The following is a 16,220-nucleotide window of genomic DNA, read 5'->3' on the forward strand; positions in this document are numbered from 1 at the left end:
TTTTTGTACTCTATGCCTCCACTAATTAAATAAGGGAGCCTGGGCTTTAAGAAACAGCCTTCTCAACTTGTCCTGCCACCTTCAAAGATTTGTGTATGTGCACTCACATCTGTTCCTGCATCCCCTTTTAGATTGTACTATTTAGTTTATATTGCCTCATTCTTCCTACCAAAATGTATCACTTCACACTTGTGTTAAACTGCATCTGCCAATTTCACCAGTCTGACTATGTCCCCCCGAAGTCTGTTACTATCCTCCACATTGTTTACTACATTTCCAAGTTTTATGTCATCTGCAAACTTTGAAATTATACCCTCTATACCCAAGTCCAGGTCATTAATATATCAAAGAGCACATTCATGGCTCATGTTCCAGCTCGGAGGGGCACAGGCGTGAACCGGAAGGCAGAAGTACCTTTCTCCCAGGTCGCCAGGAGCAGGGCGTGGGTGATCGAGTGGCAATGACTTGAGACTCCCAGGCAATCTGGGAGGGTTGGAAACCCTACTAGTCAGTGATGCTAAATAAAGACATGACATGTGGTAAGTATAACATGCTTGGGAGGAACAGGTGATTGTGAACTGATGATTCAGACAGCTCTCCACCACTGGGGGTTTCCCCTGCCTCATGTCTGGGTCTGTTGCAGACTAACTGATGGAGATCGATTACTATGATTAGTCAACAACTCCATTACCATTGTATCGTGGGACTACAAGATTGGTAGAAGGGGAACTAGATGGACCTTGGGAATTGCTCGATGAGAAAAGACCATGTCCCTAAAGAGAATTCAGTCAGATTGTAAAAAGATCAGAAACAGATTAGTTTTTCCAGAGGCAGGGACAGAAAAACTGACCCCTGACCCCTATTATGGATTGGCTCATTGAGCTGGCAATCAAAACAAATTTGAGAATCTCCAAACTCCTCTTCCCAACACCAACATTGCCCCATTGTTTCAAACTGAGAATTGTTTCACATTCTGTTAGCCACTTCATCTGGCCCCAGCTAAAAGGCCCAATCAACATTTGCAGCGTGTATGTTGGCTGTTAATCACTTGTCAGTTTAATTCACTAATGTAATATAAAAATCTACTCTGTCAAATATAAAAAACCCAAAACATCACAACAATCATCCAAGTGTCTTTACTGGAATGCTGTAAGCATATGAAGCAGAATGATCCCAGAAATATGATTCATTTAACTGGGAGTGAATTGAATATGCAAGAATATATTGTTCAGGTAAGAAAGTGTATATACACACACACAATCTGGATGTGAACAACTTGCATTTATACAGCACCATTAATGTAGAAAAACATCCCAATGCACTTCAGAGGTGTTAATCAGACAAAAAATTACAAAAGTGAGCAAAAGCTGGGTCTGAGGGGTAAGTTTTAAGGAGGGCCTTAAAGGAGATGGAGGGGTGGAGTGGCTAAGGGGAAATTTCAGAGCGCAAGGCCTAGATGGCTGAAAGCATGGCTGCCAATGGTAGGAGGAAGCATAAAGAGGCGAAAGTCAGAAATGGGAAACTATCTCAGGGGGAGGGGGTGCAAAAGAGTCCTGGCAGCAGCTAAGGAGGACTCAGTTAACAAATGACGTCTATTACAAACCCCCAGGGTAGTGAAGGTAGATAACAGCATGGTACGGATTACAATGGTTAAGGGGTGATCTGATCGAAGTTTATAAGATATTAAGGGGAACGGATAGGGTGGATAGAGAGAAACTATTTCCACTGGTTGGGGATTCTAGGAGAAGGGGGCACAGTCTAAAAATTAGAGCCAGACCTTTCAGGAGCGAGATTAGAAAACATTTCTACACACAAAGGGTGGTAGAAGTTTGGAACTCTCTTCTGCAAACGGCAATTGATACTAGCTCAATTGCTAAATTTAAATTTGATAGAGCTTTTTGGCAACCAAAGGTATTAAGGGATATGGAGTTAGATCACAGATCAGCCACGATCTTATCAAATGGCAGAGCAGGCATGAGGGGCTGAATGGCCTACTCCTGTTCCTATTGGATAATATTGGCCAACTGCTACCAGTATTAACTGTGAATGCCCAAGTTAACAGCAGCAGGATGTGAAATAGTAAATGCAGCACAAGATTACTTGACAATGTGCCACACACAACTACACAGTAGATTTGGTTCTTGCAAACAACTAACCAGGAGGAATCTATAACTTACAAGTAATGAACTGCTGGGAACAAGTGATCAGAATGTGAAATTTGATCTCATTTGGCAGTCAGTGCAACACAGACAAAGAAGTATATTTCAAGAAAGCAAACTAAAAGTGCATGATGAGCAACTAAAAGAAATTAGGCAGGATGCACTGCAAGGAGTTGGGGAAAAGTTAAACACATCATATGGAAGACAAGTACTGCCAAAGAGAAATAATTGTAAGCTAACCAGTCTGGGTTCAGGGACCCAGACATTTCCCCCCACCCCCTTTTAGTTTCTAGTAACCTCACTTGTGGCGATTAATCCTGTGCTACTGGTATCCACATTTCTATACGTTATACATCTGTAGAAAAACCCTACATTCACATTTCTATTGATCTCCTAGCCACTTGTAAAATTCCAAGCTTGTGCTGCTGCAGAGAGCGAATTAAAGCAATCACACAGGCTCCTTCAATGTCAGGGCCAGGCCAGCCCTTGCAAAGTCAGCTAATCTTGAGATGCGATACCAAATGAGTCTGCTTAAAACTCCTACTTCCCCTGAAAGGGCACTTCTATGACCCAAACTCTCAGAAGGGATACTGTAGAGATGGATATACAGTAAATCAATAACAAAGCCAACAGCTAGATTTGGCCAGGATTCCATTTTCCTGCACTCAAAGGCAGACCACAGAAACCATCTAACACTCACTGGGAACTGCAGGGTTGTGCTTAAATCAAATTGAAATAGTTCAGAACTTGAGCGGCAAGCCTACAAGATATGTCAACGTGAAATACAAATGGTACTGAACTCAGCATAGCCAGAGATCTAACACTTAAATTCAAAATATCTACACTTTGGCATTTACATAGCAACAAAGGAATTCTCAGGAAAAAAAGACCAAGATCCATCTAGTTCATCTTCCACCAGCCTGGTAGTGGTGTGATACAATAGTGGAGGTATGACTAATCGTGGCAATCAATCTCCATCAATTAGGCTACAACAGACCCAGACAGGGTGAGGAAAAACCCCAGTGGAGCAGAGTTTTGAGATCCATTAGGTCCAAAGTCACCTGTTCTTCCTAAACATTGCACACTTACCACATGTCATGTCTCAAGTCATTCATGAACTGTATCCCAAAATGTTAAAGGGTCCCTCACTATTTCAGCTCAATACTGACCTTTTAATGCATCCCAACATCTAATTTGCTTTACTCACTGCCACTGAGCATTGTTACGATTGACAATAAATTGAAACTATCAGGACCTCCAGATCTCATTTTCCATGCACAGCATCTTCTTTCCATTTAAGTAATAGACCTGCCTGGATTTTTTTTGTCCTCATGTGAAGTACTTTGTATTTTCCCTACATCAAATGCCATCTGTCCAATTCTCAAGTATATTCAAATCCTCCTGGCATGTAATCTGTTCCGCTTTGGAGTCTACCACCTTCATTATCTTTGATCTATTAGGCAGCTGGCTGATTTCTCACTAGCAGACTAGACAAACATGGAGACAAGTTTGCCTGGGTGACAGTGGATTTAAAGTTCTATTTGACATTAAGGTGGCTCTCCATTCTGTAAAGATCATCAGAACCCAGATAATAAGAAAATGCACTTACCAGATTTGTAACCAGTTGCTCCTAAACACCTCAGTAGAATATTTACTTGTGGCACTATAAACCCAGACACTATTAGGTGAAACCCAGCCCAAAATTTCTTAATAGATTCAAAGCCCCCAACTCGGTATTTTCCTATAACCCAGGACTGATTTCACTGAAGCAGGTCGAATAAGAAGCCACACACGTGCAAAAACCTTTACACTTGTTTTATACGTTTGACAAAATGCCATGTAGCAGCCTGGTTTTTAAAAAGGGAAAAAAGACAACGATGCTTAAAGATCGGGAAAAACCCCAAAAGCAAGGTAACCACTTAATTACAACTCGCCCCTAAAAAACATTTTACAGAGATACTATTCTCTATCCCAAAAGGTATACAAAACATCAAGTCAACGAAGTGTCCCATTCCCCCCCCCACCTCAGCGAGAAAGCAAATAACCAGTAAATTATACAGTCAATTTGCAATAGGGGCTCCTCATTACAAGTGTCGATACATCCCATTTCCAGACCCCTCCAATAAATTTTAATCAAATTGTAAAGGTGCCCCATTACAAGAGCTTGAATGATTCCCATTGCGACCCCCCCCAGAAAAAAAAACACAACGTAGTAAGTTACAGACAAATTGCAGTGAAAAGCACCCCCATTACAAGAGCTTAAACAATCCCCGCTTCCACATCCCCCCCCAGAAAACAATGTAAGTAAATTATACAAATTGCAGTTAAAGGCTCACCTATTACAAGAGCATTAATAATTCCCAGTTCCAGAAACCCCCCCAGTAAACAAACAGTAAATTATAAATCAAACTGTAATGGTGCCGTTACAAAATCTTGAATGATCTCATTTCCAGACCCCCCCCCCAAAAAAAATGTAAGTTATACAGACAAATGCAATTATAGACCTCCCTATTACAACAAGAACTCAAGTCCCGTTTCCAGCATTCCCCCCCACCTCCCCCCAGAAAACAATGCATTAAGCTATGGAGTTAACAAATTGTAGGTAAAGGCTCCCCCATTAACAGCAGAAACTTGAATGAGTCCCATTTCCAGCCCTCTCCAGAGAATGCAAGTCAACAAAATCACAGTTAGAGGCTCCCCAATAGAAAAAGTGGCTCGACATCTAAAAAGGATCAGACTGGTCGTCCTTTTAATGTTAAATCAAATCCGGCAGCCGTTCTCAACTTGATGTTTTAATACTTCTTTCCCCGATCAGTCCGATCAGCTACTTTACTCGGCTGACATTTTTGTATTACTAACTCCTAGCTACTTTCTATCGATTAAATAGAACTTGTCATCTGTTTCGCCCTAGTTAAAAACGGGGAGGGGATCTGTATTCGGCAGAATGGGGGGGGGTTGGAGGAGAGAAGAGAGAAAGAAGGGAGGGACTGCAGTTTCCTAGGGAAGGTTAAAACGTTGGAGCACTGACTACAATGGGAATGCCCTGCAAACGACTGACTGCCTGCCTGCCTCCCAGGATTTCTCTCTGTCGGTGGGTCGTTCCCTTCTCATGCAGTGTTGCAGCGGCCAGTGTGCGGGCTCTCATGTGAGGCTTATCCCGTCGGTTGAATCTCGGTGCAGGCTGTGCTTGCCAAGAGCTAAAGGGAGGAGGAGGAGGGGGAAAAAATCCCCGTGCTGCTGGGTTCGGTGCAGTCGGTTCCTGTGCAACGGATTGCGTGAGCTGGCCATTCCTTCTTCTGGCTTGAAACAAACAATATAAAAAAAAAACCCCAACAGGTAGCTGTCTTCCCCCCCCCCACCCCCGGCCTGGTCGCAGGCGCCGGTTCCTTCTAGTAGCCGCGGGCCCTCGCCCCGTAGCCGTTGACGTAAGGGGTCCGAAAGTACTGCGGCTGCATCGGCCTCATCATGCCCACGGGGCGGCGATCCTGGTAGATCCGGGGGGGAGGCGGAGGCGGAGGCGGGGCGGCCAACGGGCGGCCCCGGGTCAGCTGCTGGCGGTACGGATCGTAGCCCAGGCGGCCGTAGTAACCCACCGCGGCGGGGTTGTAGAACGGCGACGGCGGCGGCGGGAAGAAGTGGTGGTGGGGGTGGGGGTGGAGGTGGGGGTGGGCGGCCGGGTCGGGGCCCCAGGCCTCGCGGCCCGGGTTGGAGCGGGAGAGCTGGACGAACATGTTCTGGCCCTGCAGCGGGGAGCCGTCCAGCGCCTGGATGGCGGCCAGCGCCTGCCGCTCCTGCTCCATGTAGACGAAGGCGAAGGTGCGGGCCACGTCCAGGTCCACCACCCGGCCGAACCGCTGGAACAGCTGCTTGACGGCGGCGCCCGTCACCGGCTCGGCCAGGTTGCCGACGAAGACCTTGGTGGTGTTGCGCGTGCGCGAGTTGGCCACGCCCACCGTGATGTGCGCGCCCCGCACGTTGGCCCGGTGCAGCGCCTTGATGGCGCGCGTCGCCTGGCTCAGCTTCTCCATGTGCACGAAGGCGTAGTTGCGCACCACCTCGCACTCGCTCACCTCGCCGTACTTCTCGAACATGCCCCGCAGCTCGGCGGGGCTGCAGTAGCGCGACAGGTTGCCCACGAAGATCTTCACCATTCTCCGCTTTTTGGGCGGGCGAGCGAGCGCTTTGTTGCTTGGCGTCCTCTCACCCCGAGAGACAGCGCCGGACTGACTGCTCCTGGGAAAATGGCCGCCTATATATATATATACGCGGGGCCGCCCCGCTACGTCACGACGCCAGCGCGTCGCCTTGGCAACGCTCCCCCCGCCAACAACTTTTCTTTTGTGTGTTTAGGGCCTTCTTTTATAAGTTAGATTCGTCTAGTTTTTTCTTTATTGTGAGGGTGTGTTCATGTGCAGGAAACCAATAACCCCAAGATATGTGTCAAATAATAATTTTATTTTTCTTTCTTTCCTCTTTGTTTCTCCTTTATTTCCTATTTTTTTCCTCTTCTTTTTTTTTCCCTATTTTTTCTTTTTTCCCTCTTCTTTTTTCTCCTTTATTCTTTTTTTCCCCTCTTTTTTTCCCCCTTTTTTTCCCTATTTTTTTAAAACCCAAAATAAGCGTCAAATTATAATTTTATTATCTTGGTCCAGGATGCACTCCAGCCCCTGCGGTGCCCACCGGTCGCGGAAAGTCTCGAGCGAACCGGCAGACACCGCGCGCTCCCTCTCCAGGGCCACCCGGGCGCGGAGAATTCCGCGGAAGAGAGGCAGACAGTCGCAGCGACCGCCCCCCGCGGGCCGCGTCTAACCTGGACCTGTGGATAGCCACCTTAGACAGGCTCAGGAGCAGGCCCACGAGGACGTCCACCGACCTGCCCGCCCCCCCTCCTGACCGGGTGGCCAAAGATCAGGAGCGTGGGACTGAAGTGCAGCCAGAACCTGAGGAGCAGCTCCCTTAAATAGTCAAACAGGGACTGCAGCCTCCCACACCCTATGAATAAATGAAACACGGACTCGTCCAGGCCGCAGAAATTGCAAACGGCCTGGGAGTCCGTGAAGTGGCGTAACCGCCTATTGGTTGCGACTGCTCCGTGCAACACTCTCCACTCCAATGGCACACGGGCCAACAACAACTTGCCCCTCACCTTTATATATAAAAATACTTCGCAAGTTACCAACAGGTAGAAGGGGAAAAAAAACCCGACAACTTGCATTTAGATAGCGCCTTTAACATCCCAGAACGAATAATTTTTTTTTTCAGAACAAGAGCACTGTGTCCAATTCTGGCCACCGCACTTTAGGAAGGATGTGAAGGCCTTGGAGAAGGTGCAGAAAAGGTTTACTAGAATGGTTCCAGGGATGAGGGACCTAAGCTACGTGGAAAGACTGGAGGAGCTGGGGTTGTTCTCCTCAGAGCAGAGAAGGTTAAGGGGAGATTTAATAGAGGTGTTGAAAATCATCAAGCGTTTAGATAAAGTAAATAAAGAGAAAGTGTTCTCAATGACGGAAAGGTCGAGAACTAGAGGACGCAGATTTAAGGTGATTGGCAAAAGAACCAAAGGCGACATGAGGAAAAACTTTTTTTACGCAGTGAGCAGTTATGATCTGGAATGCACTGTCTGAAAAAGTGGTGGAAGCAGATTCAATCATGGCTTTCAAAAGGGAATTGGATAAATACTTGAAGGGAAAAAATTTGCAGGGATACAGGGAAAGAGCTAACTGGATTGCTCTTACAAAGAGCTGGCATGGGCTCGATGGGCCAAATGGCTTTCTTCTGTGCTGTAACCATTCTACGATTCTATGAAAAGCAAAATATTGCAGACGCAGGAAATCTGAAATAAAAACAGGAAATGTTGGAAATACTCAGCGAGTCAAGCAGCATCTGTGGAGAAAGAAACAGAGTTACCGTTTCAAGTCGAAGACCTTTCGTCATAAGAGGTTAGTGTGCAAAATTAAAGCACATGGGATTGGTGGTAATATACTGGCATGGATTGAAAATTGGTTGACAGACAGGAAACAGAGAGTAGGAATAAATGGGTCTTTTTCGGGGTGATGGGCAGTGACTAGTGGGGTACCGCAGGGATTGTTGCTTGGGCCCCAGCTATTCACAATATATATCAATGATTTGGATGAGGGAACCAAATGTAATATTTCCAAATTTGCTGATGACACTAAACTAGGTGGGATTGTGAGTTGTGAGGAGGATGCAAAGAGGCTTCAAGGCGATTTAGACAAGTTGAGTGAGTGGGCGAATACATGGCAGATGCAGTATAATGTGGATAAATGTGAAGTAGTTCACTTCGGAAGGAAAAACAGAAAGGCAGGGTATTATTTAAATGGTGATAGATTGGGAAATGTTGATGTACAAAGGGACCTGGGTGTCCTTGTACATCAATCACTGAAAGCAAACATGTAGGTGCAGCAAACAGTTAGGAAGGCAAATGGTATGTTGGCCTTCATTGCAGGAGGATTTGAGTACAGGAGCAAGGATGTCTTACTGCAGTTATACAGGGCCTTGGTGAGACCACACCTGGAGTATTGTGTGCAGTTTTGGTCTCCTTACCTAAGAAAGTAGCCATGATGTGGAGATGCCGGTGATGTTCTGGGGTTGACAAATGTAAGGAATCTTACAACACCAGGTTATAGTCCAACTGTTTTATTTGAAAATCACAAGCTTTCGGAGGCTTTCTCCTTCGTCAGGTGAGTGTGGGACACTCACCTGACGAAGGAGAAAGCCTCCGAAAGCTTGTGATTTTCAAATAAAACAGTTGGACTATAACCTGGTGTTGTAAGATTCCTTACATTTACCTAAGAAAGGATATACTTACCGTAGAGGGAGTGCAGCGAAGGTTCACTAGACTGTTTCCTGGGATGGCAGGACTGTCGTATGAGGAGAGATTGGGTCGACTCGGCCTGTGTTCACTCGAGTTAAGAAGAATGAGAGGGGATCTTGTTGAAACGTATAAAATTCTGACAGGGCGAGACAGACTGGATGCAGGGAGGATATTTCCCCTGGCTGGGGGGGTCCAGAACGAGGGGTCACAGTCTCAGGATACGGGGTAGGACATATAGGACTGAGATGAGGTGAAATTTCTTCACTCAGAGGGTGGTGAACCTGTGGAATTCTCTACCGCAGAAGGCTGTGGAGGCCAAGTCACTGAATATATTTAAGAAGGAGCTGAATAGATTTCTAAACACAAAAGGCATCAAGGGGTATGGGGAGAGAGCGGGAATATGGTATTGAGATAGAGGATCAGCCATGATCATATTGAATGGCGGAGCAGGCTCGAAGGGCCGAATGGCCTACTCCTGCTCCTATTTTCTATGTTTCTATGTCAGAACTGGAAGAAGTTAAAGATTTAATAGTTTCTAAGCAAGTACAGAGCCAGGGGAAGTAGGGGGGGGGGGAAGGAAGGGGAGCGGAGGAAAGAACAAAAGGGAAGGTGTGTAATAGGGTGAAGGGCAGGAGTGTCGAAAACTTAATTACCTATTATACACAATGCATTAACTCCAAACACTTAATTCAGACAAGTAAGAATTTATTAAGAAACTTGTACAAGTTGGAAGCTGTGTCCAAGCAATGGTTGGAACCACCTCTTCGCTGAGCAGATGAAATGGTTAACTTTTATACAGTTCAATTAGTAATGTCTGTCCATCATAGAATATGGGCGTACATGTACACTCTCATTGGTTCAAGTGGTTCGTCAATCAAAATTAGGGATCCCACCCTTTTGGTTCCCATGCCTGTTCAACATCGCGAGACAATGTCTGGGGAAAGTGGCTTTCCCCTAGGAAAGTGTCTTTATTATCAGTTTTGTACTCAGTCTCAAGGCTATATGGTCATTCATTTCTGCTAGTCAGACAGTTATCTCATAAGCAGACAATAGCTCTTCTGTGTGTCTTTGCTGGGAACCGAACATAAGCGTTCTATTGTATTCAGCTGGTCAGCTAACATGGTCAACTTATTCCATCATGCTTTGCTTCTTTTATGGTTCAGTATTTCTACATTAATATGGTCAGCTTTATGGTTTAAGTGTATTAGAAAGTCAATTTAGTCAGGCAAAACTTATAGTTTTCCACAGGAGTGATTAAATGACAAAGGGGATGATGTGCGAGGCTAGGAGGGTGGTAATGGGACAAGTAAAGAAACAAAAGATGGGTCTAGAGGAGCTGTAAATAAACAACAAAACATAGAAAATAGGAGCATGAGTAGGCCATTCGGCCCTTTGGGCCTGTTCTGCCATTCAAAATGATCATGACTGATCATCTAACTCAATACTCTGTTCCCACTTTTTCCCCATATCCCTTGACCCCTTTAGCATTAAGAAATATATCTACCTCCTTCTTGAATACATATAATGACTTGGCCTCCACTGCCTTCTGTGGTAGAGAATTCCACAGGTTCACCACCCTCTGAGTGAAGAAATTTCTCCTCATCTCAGTCCTAAATGTCCTACCCCATATCTTGAGACTGTGACCCCTGTTTCTGGACCCCCCCAGCCAGGGGAAATATCCTCCCTGCATCTAGTCTGTCTAGTCCTGTTAGAATTTTATATGTTTCGATGAGATCACCTCTCATTCTTCTAAACTCGAGTGAATATAGGCCTAGTCGACGCAATCTCCCAATACGTCAGTCCTGCCATCCCAGGAATCAGTCTGATAAACCTTTGTTGCGCTCCCTCCATGGCAAGGACATCCTTCCTCAGATAAGGAGACCAAAACTGCACACAATACTCCAGGTGTGGTCTCACCAAGGCTCTGTATAACTGCAGTAAGACATCCCTGCTCCTGTACTCAAATCCTCTTTCAATGAAGGCCAACATACCATTGGCCTTCCTAACTGCTTGCTGCACCTGAATGTTCGCATTCAGCGACTGGTGTACAAGGACACCCAGGTCTCGTTGCACCTCCCCTTTTCCCAATCTATCACCATTCAGATAATTGTAAAGAATCTTACAACACCAGGTTATAGTCCAACAATTTTATTTGAAAATCACAAGCTTTCGGAGATTACCTCCTTCGTCAGGTGAGTGGGTGTGGAAGTCTTGTGATTTTCAAATAAAATTGTTGGACTATAACCTGGTGTTGTAAGATTCTTTACATTTGTCAACCCCAGTCCATCACCGGCATCTCCACATCATTCAGATAATAATCTGCCTTTCTGTTTTTACAACCAAAGTGGATAACCTCACATTTATCCACGTTATACTGAATCTGCCATGTTCTTGCCCACTCACCCAATTTGTCTAAATCACATTGGAGCCTCTTTGCATCCTCCTCACAGCTCACATTCCACCCCAGCTTTGTGTCGTCTGCAAACTTGGAAATGTTACATTTGGTTCCCTCATCCAAATCATTGATATATATTGTGAATAGCTGGGGCCCAAGCACTGATCCCTGCGGTACCCCACGAGTCACTGCCTGCCACCCGGAAATGGCAACAGTAGAACCATTACCAGTACCTGCTGTCAGATCATAACCACCGCTCCCATTTTTTCGGACCGCAGGTGCTGGTAATGGTTCTGCTGTTGCCATTTTAGACCCATCTTTTGTTTCTTAACCTGTCCCATTACCACCCTCCTAGCCTCGCACCATCATCCCTTTTGTCATTTAATCACTCCTGCCCTCCACCCGATCACAGACCTTCCCTTTAGTTCTTTCCTCTGCTCCCCTTCCTTTCCCCCATTTCCCCTGGCTCTGTACTAGCTTATAAACTGATAAATCTTTCATTTCTTCCAGTTCTGACGAAAGATCATCAACTTGAAACATTAACCTTATTTCGACCGCTACAGATGCTGCCTGACTTGCTGAGTATTTCCAGCATTTTCTGATTTTTAAAAAAGCCTTGTTCTACCATTAATTCAAAATTTTGATTGGTATTAATATAAAACTAAACAAGATCAAACTAAATTATGGAGTTATTTTAAATGGATAAAGATGGATAATGGATGTGATGCTGTAAGAACTCTCCAGCCCCGGGGGCTGAGCGTTATTTGTCTTTATATTCCGTTTTCCCTTGAGAAATGTTTTTTTTTCCTCTGTGTAGTTTTGTTGGGTACTTTGTAAATACAGTTCTGTGATCTGAGATTCCCATGTTCGAACAATTCTTACAGAAGTTCTGCAAGTAGTTGTCCCTGGCAACTACCTGTCAACAGCAGCAGTACACATGCCAGCCTTTGTTCAAAACAAATCCCAAAGTGGCTGCATCCAGCTGCCCACTCCATCCATCCATCTCCATCTATCTACCATCTCTGTCAATCCACCCGTCTCTGTCAATCCATCCATCCATCCAGTCATCTCTATACATCCACCTCTATCTATCTATTTTTCTTTATCAATCTGTACCCATCCATATCTATTTATCTTTCTATCTCTATTCACCCATCTCTATCAATCTATACATTCATTCATCTATCCATCTTTATCCATCACTATTGGTCTCTATCCATCTCCACCAATCTATCCATCCAACTCTATCTATATCCACCTGAAAAATTCTATAAACATCTATCCATCTCCATACATTTTATCCATCTATCTCTCTCTGATGCTGAGAGGTCGTTTCCCCTGGCTGGAGAGTCTAGAACTAGAGGGCACAGTCGCAGGATAAGGGGTCGGCCATTTAAGACTGAGAGGAGGAGGAATTTCTTCACGCAGAGGGTTGTGAATCTTTGGAATTCTCTACCCACGAGGGCTGTGGATGCTGAGTCGTTGAGTATATTCAAGGCTGAGATCGGTAGATTTTAGGGGAATCAAGGGCTATGGGGATCGGTCGGGAAACTGGAGTTGATGTTGAAGATCAGCCATGTTCTGATTGAATGGCGGAGCAGGCTCGAGGGACCATGGGGCCATGTGGCTCCTATTTCTTATATTCTTATTATCCATCTCTTCCTATCTATGCATCTCTCTCCTTATCCATCTCTCCTGACCTTTGCATCTCCCTATCAATCTCTATTTATCCATTTCTCCTTAACTATCCATCCCTATCTATAGATCTATCTCCCTAATATCCCCTTCTTTTATCTGGTTACGTCTCTGTGAAGCGCCTTGGGATATTTTGCTTTGTTAAAGGCGCTATATCAATTCAAGTTGTTGATGCTCGTCATTGTGTTCACCCCTTTCCCTTGTTGTGTTGCTTTTTAAGTGTTGTCCATCTCTAATCATAGAACGGTTGCAGCACAGAAAGAGGCCATTGGGCCCATCGAGCCTGTGCTGGCTCTTTGTAAGAGCAATCCAGTTAGTCCCATTTCCCCGTAGCCCTATCTTCCAGTTCTGTGGGAGGGTCCATACCTGAAACGTCCACTTGTGTTCTTCGCACAGATGCGGCCCGTCCAGCTGTTTTTATTCCAGATTCCCAACATCTGTGGGAATTTGTGCTTCTTCTTTGCCACTGTTGACTGGCGGTTGCTGGGGCAACTACATGGAGACACGGTTCTCAGCACAGAAAAATGACCTTTCGCAGAACTTTATCTCTAATCATTCTGGAATGAAACTACGGAATTAGTAAAATTGAAGAAAAACGGAAAAGAAAAAAAAAAGAACTTTTTTTTCGCCTCTGGCGGCTGAAGACGGGTGACGTCACGACAGGACGAACTAAAACAGTCGACAGAATTTGATTTAACCCCAGCATAATTTCACTCACCCCGGCGAACCTTTCACTTTGTGAGGGGACAGATTAAAAAATACCGATGATTTTCTTTTTTGGTTAAAAAAATACCGTTGCGTTTCCATGCCAACGGGCGGGCCGCCGTGACGTCAGGGGGACGCTGGTATATAAAGCGGCCATTTTGCAGCGAGCTCTCAGTCTGGCGCTATCGCCAGCGGGGATGGAGGTGGGGCTCTGTGGCGGTTGAAGGGGGAAAAAAAAAACATTTGAAGGGGGAATAAAAAAGGGGGAGTCCGGATTTTTTAACCCCCCCCCCCCCCCCATAAAAGAAAAGAAAATGGTGAAGATCTTTGTGGGCAACCTGTCGGGCTCCTGCCACTCCGGCGAGCTCCGCGGCCTGTTCGAGAAGTACGGCCTGGTCAACGAGTGCGACGTGCTGAACAACTACGCCTTCGTGCACATGGAGAAGGAGGCGGAGGCCAAGCGCGCCATCGGCGAGCTGCACCGCCGGCCGGTGCACGGCTCGCCCCTCACCGTCGAGCTGGCCGTCGCCAAGCTGCGCAACGCCACCAAGGTCTACGTGGGCAACGTGGCGGAGGCGGCGACCACCCGCGGCCTGCAGCGGCTGTTCGAGCGCTTCGGCCGGGTGGTCGAGTGCGACATCGTCAAGAACTACGCCTTCGTGCACATGGAGAAGGAGCGCCAGGCCCTGGAGGCCATCCGCGGCCTCAGCGGCACCGAGCTGGAGGGCCAGAAGATCTACGTGCAGCTCTCCAAATCCAACCCGGTGCGGGGCCTGCCGCCGCCGCCCCCGCCGCCGCCTCCTCCGCTCCCGCCGCCCCCCTTCCTCCACCCCTCCTCCCGCCACCGCCTGCCCCTCCCTCCTCCTCCTCCTCACCCCTTCGCCGCCCGCTGCTACCGGTACGACCCGTACGGCCGTCGGCTGCTGCTGCCGCCCCCTCCTCCGCCTCCACCACCTCCCCCTCTGCCGCCGCCTCCTCCCCCTTCGTGTTACCGGCGCTCGCTGCCGCCGCCTTACCCGCACGGCCCTCCCGCCCGCGATCCATTCAGCAACGGGTGCGGGGGGAGAGGACGCGGGTATTGAGGGCGGGGGCGGTAGGCTGCGAGCAACCCCTTCCTTAATTCGTCCCCCCCTTTCTCCCCATCCCCTCCACTCTTCCCCCCCCCTTCTCCCCATCCCCTCCACTCTCCCCCCACCCCCTTCTCCCCATCCCCTCCACTCTCTTCCCCCCTTTCTCCCCATCCCCTCCACTCTCTTCCCCCCTTTCTCCCCATCCCCTCCACTCTCTTCCCCCCTTTCTCCCCATCCCCTCCACTCTCTTCCCCCCCCTTTCTCCGCATCCCCTCCAGTCTTCCCCCCCCTTTCTCCGCATCCCCTCCAGTCTTCCCCCCCCTTTCTCCGCATCCCCTCCAGTCTTCCCCCCCCTTTCTCCGCATCCCCTCCAGTCTTCCCCCCCCTTTCTCCGCATCCCCTCCAGTCTCCCACCCCCTTTCTCCGCATCCCCTCCAGTCTCCCCCCCCCCCCTTTCTCCGCATCCCCTCCAGTCTCCCCCCCCCCCCCTTTCTCCGCATCCCCTCCAGTCTCCCCCCCCCTTTCTCCGCATCCCCTCCAGTCTCCCCCCCCCCCCCACCCTTTCTCCGCGTCCCCTCCAGTCTCCCCCCACCCTTTCTCCGCATCCCCTCCAGTCTCTTCCCCCCCCCCCTTTCTCCGCGTCCCCTCCAGTCTCCCCCCCCCTTTCTCCGCGTCCCCTCCAGTCTCCCCCCCCCTTTCTCCGCGTCCCCTCCAGTCTCTCCCCCCCCCCCCCCCTTTCTCCGCGTCCCCTCCAGTCTCCCCCCCCCCCCCCTTTCTCCGCGTCCCCTCCAGTCTCTCCCCCCCCCCCCTTTCTCCGCGTCCCCTCCAGTCTCCCCCCCCCCCCCTTTCTCCGCGTCCCCTCCAGTCTCTCCCCCCCCCCTTTCTCCGCGTCCCCTCCAGTCTCCCCCCCCCCCCCTTTCTCCGCGTCCCCTCCACTCTCTTCCCCCCTTTCTCCCCGTCCCCTCCACTCTCTTCCCCCCTTTCTCCCCGTCCCCTCCACTCTCTTCCCCCCTTTCTCCCCGTCCCCTCCACTCTCTTCCCCCCTTTCTCCCCGTCCCCTCCAGTCTCCCCCACCTTTCTCCGCATCTCCCCCCCCTTTCTCCCCATCCCCTCCAGTCTCCCCCCCCTTTCTCCCCATCCCCTCCAGTCTCCCCCCCCCTTTCTCCGCATCTCCCCCCCCTTTCTCCGCGTCCCCTCCAGTCTCCCCCCTTTCTTCGCATCCCCTCCAGTCTCCCCCCCCCCCCCCCCCTCCAGTCTCCCCCCCCTTTCTCCGCGTCCCCTCCAGTCTCCCCCCCCCCCCTTTCTTCGCATCCCCTCCAGTCTCCCCCCCCCTCCAGTCTCCCCCCTTTCTCCGCGTCCCC

General features: G+C 48.5%; 2 protein-coding genes across 2 annotated transcripts; one reads left to right on the top strand and one right to left on the bottom strand.

The window, feature by feature from the left end:
- Window positions 1-3,959: 3,959 nt before the first annotated feature.
- LOC137306492 (RNA-binding protein 4-like) lies at window positions 3,960-6,390 on the bottom strand. Its single transcript, XM_067975752.1, has one exon. The coding sequence runs from the start codon at window positions 6,308-6,310 to the stop codon at window positions 5,549-5,551; it is 762 nt and encodes a 253-aa protein (XP_067831853.1). The 5' UTR covers window positions 6,311-6,390; the 3' UTR covers window positions 3,960-5,548.
- Window positions 6,391-14,008: 7,618 nt separating this feature from the next.
- On the top strand, window positions 14,009-15,351 carry zgc:77262 (uncharacterized protein LOC402952 homolog). The gene has a single exon (XM_067975793.1). The coding sequence runs from the start codon at window positions 14,104-14,106 to the stop codon at window positions 14,869-14,871; it is 768 nt and encodes a 255-aa protein (XP_067831894.1). The 5' UTR covers window positions 14,009-14,103; the 3' UTR covers window positions 14,872-15,351.
- The last annotated feature ends 869 nt before the right edge of the window (window positions 15,352-16,220 follow it).

Source organism: Heptranchias perlo, chromosome 43 (assembly GCF_035084215.1).
Source record: "Heptranchias perlo isolate sHepPer1 chromosome 43, sHepPer1.hap1, whole genome shotgun sequence".
NCBI lineage: Eukaryota > Metazoa > Chordata > Chondrichthyes > Hexanchiformes > Hexanchidae > Heptranchias > Heptranchias perlo.

Excerpts from the sequence above, each read along its gene's own strand:
- LOC137306492 (XM_067975752.1), bottom strand. The coding sequence starts at position 6,310 with ATGGTGAAGATCTTCGTGGGCAACCTGTCGCGCTACTGCAGCCCCGCC.
- zgc:77262 (XM_067975793.1), top strand. The coding sequence starts at position 14,104 with ATGGTGAAGATCTTTGTGGGCAACCTGTCGGGCTCCTGCCACTCCGGC.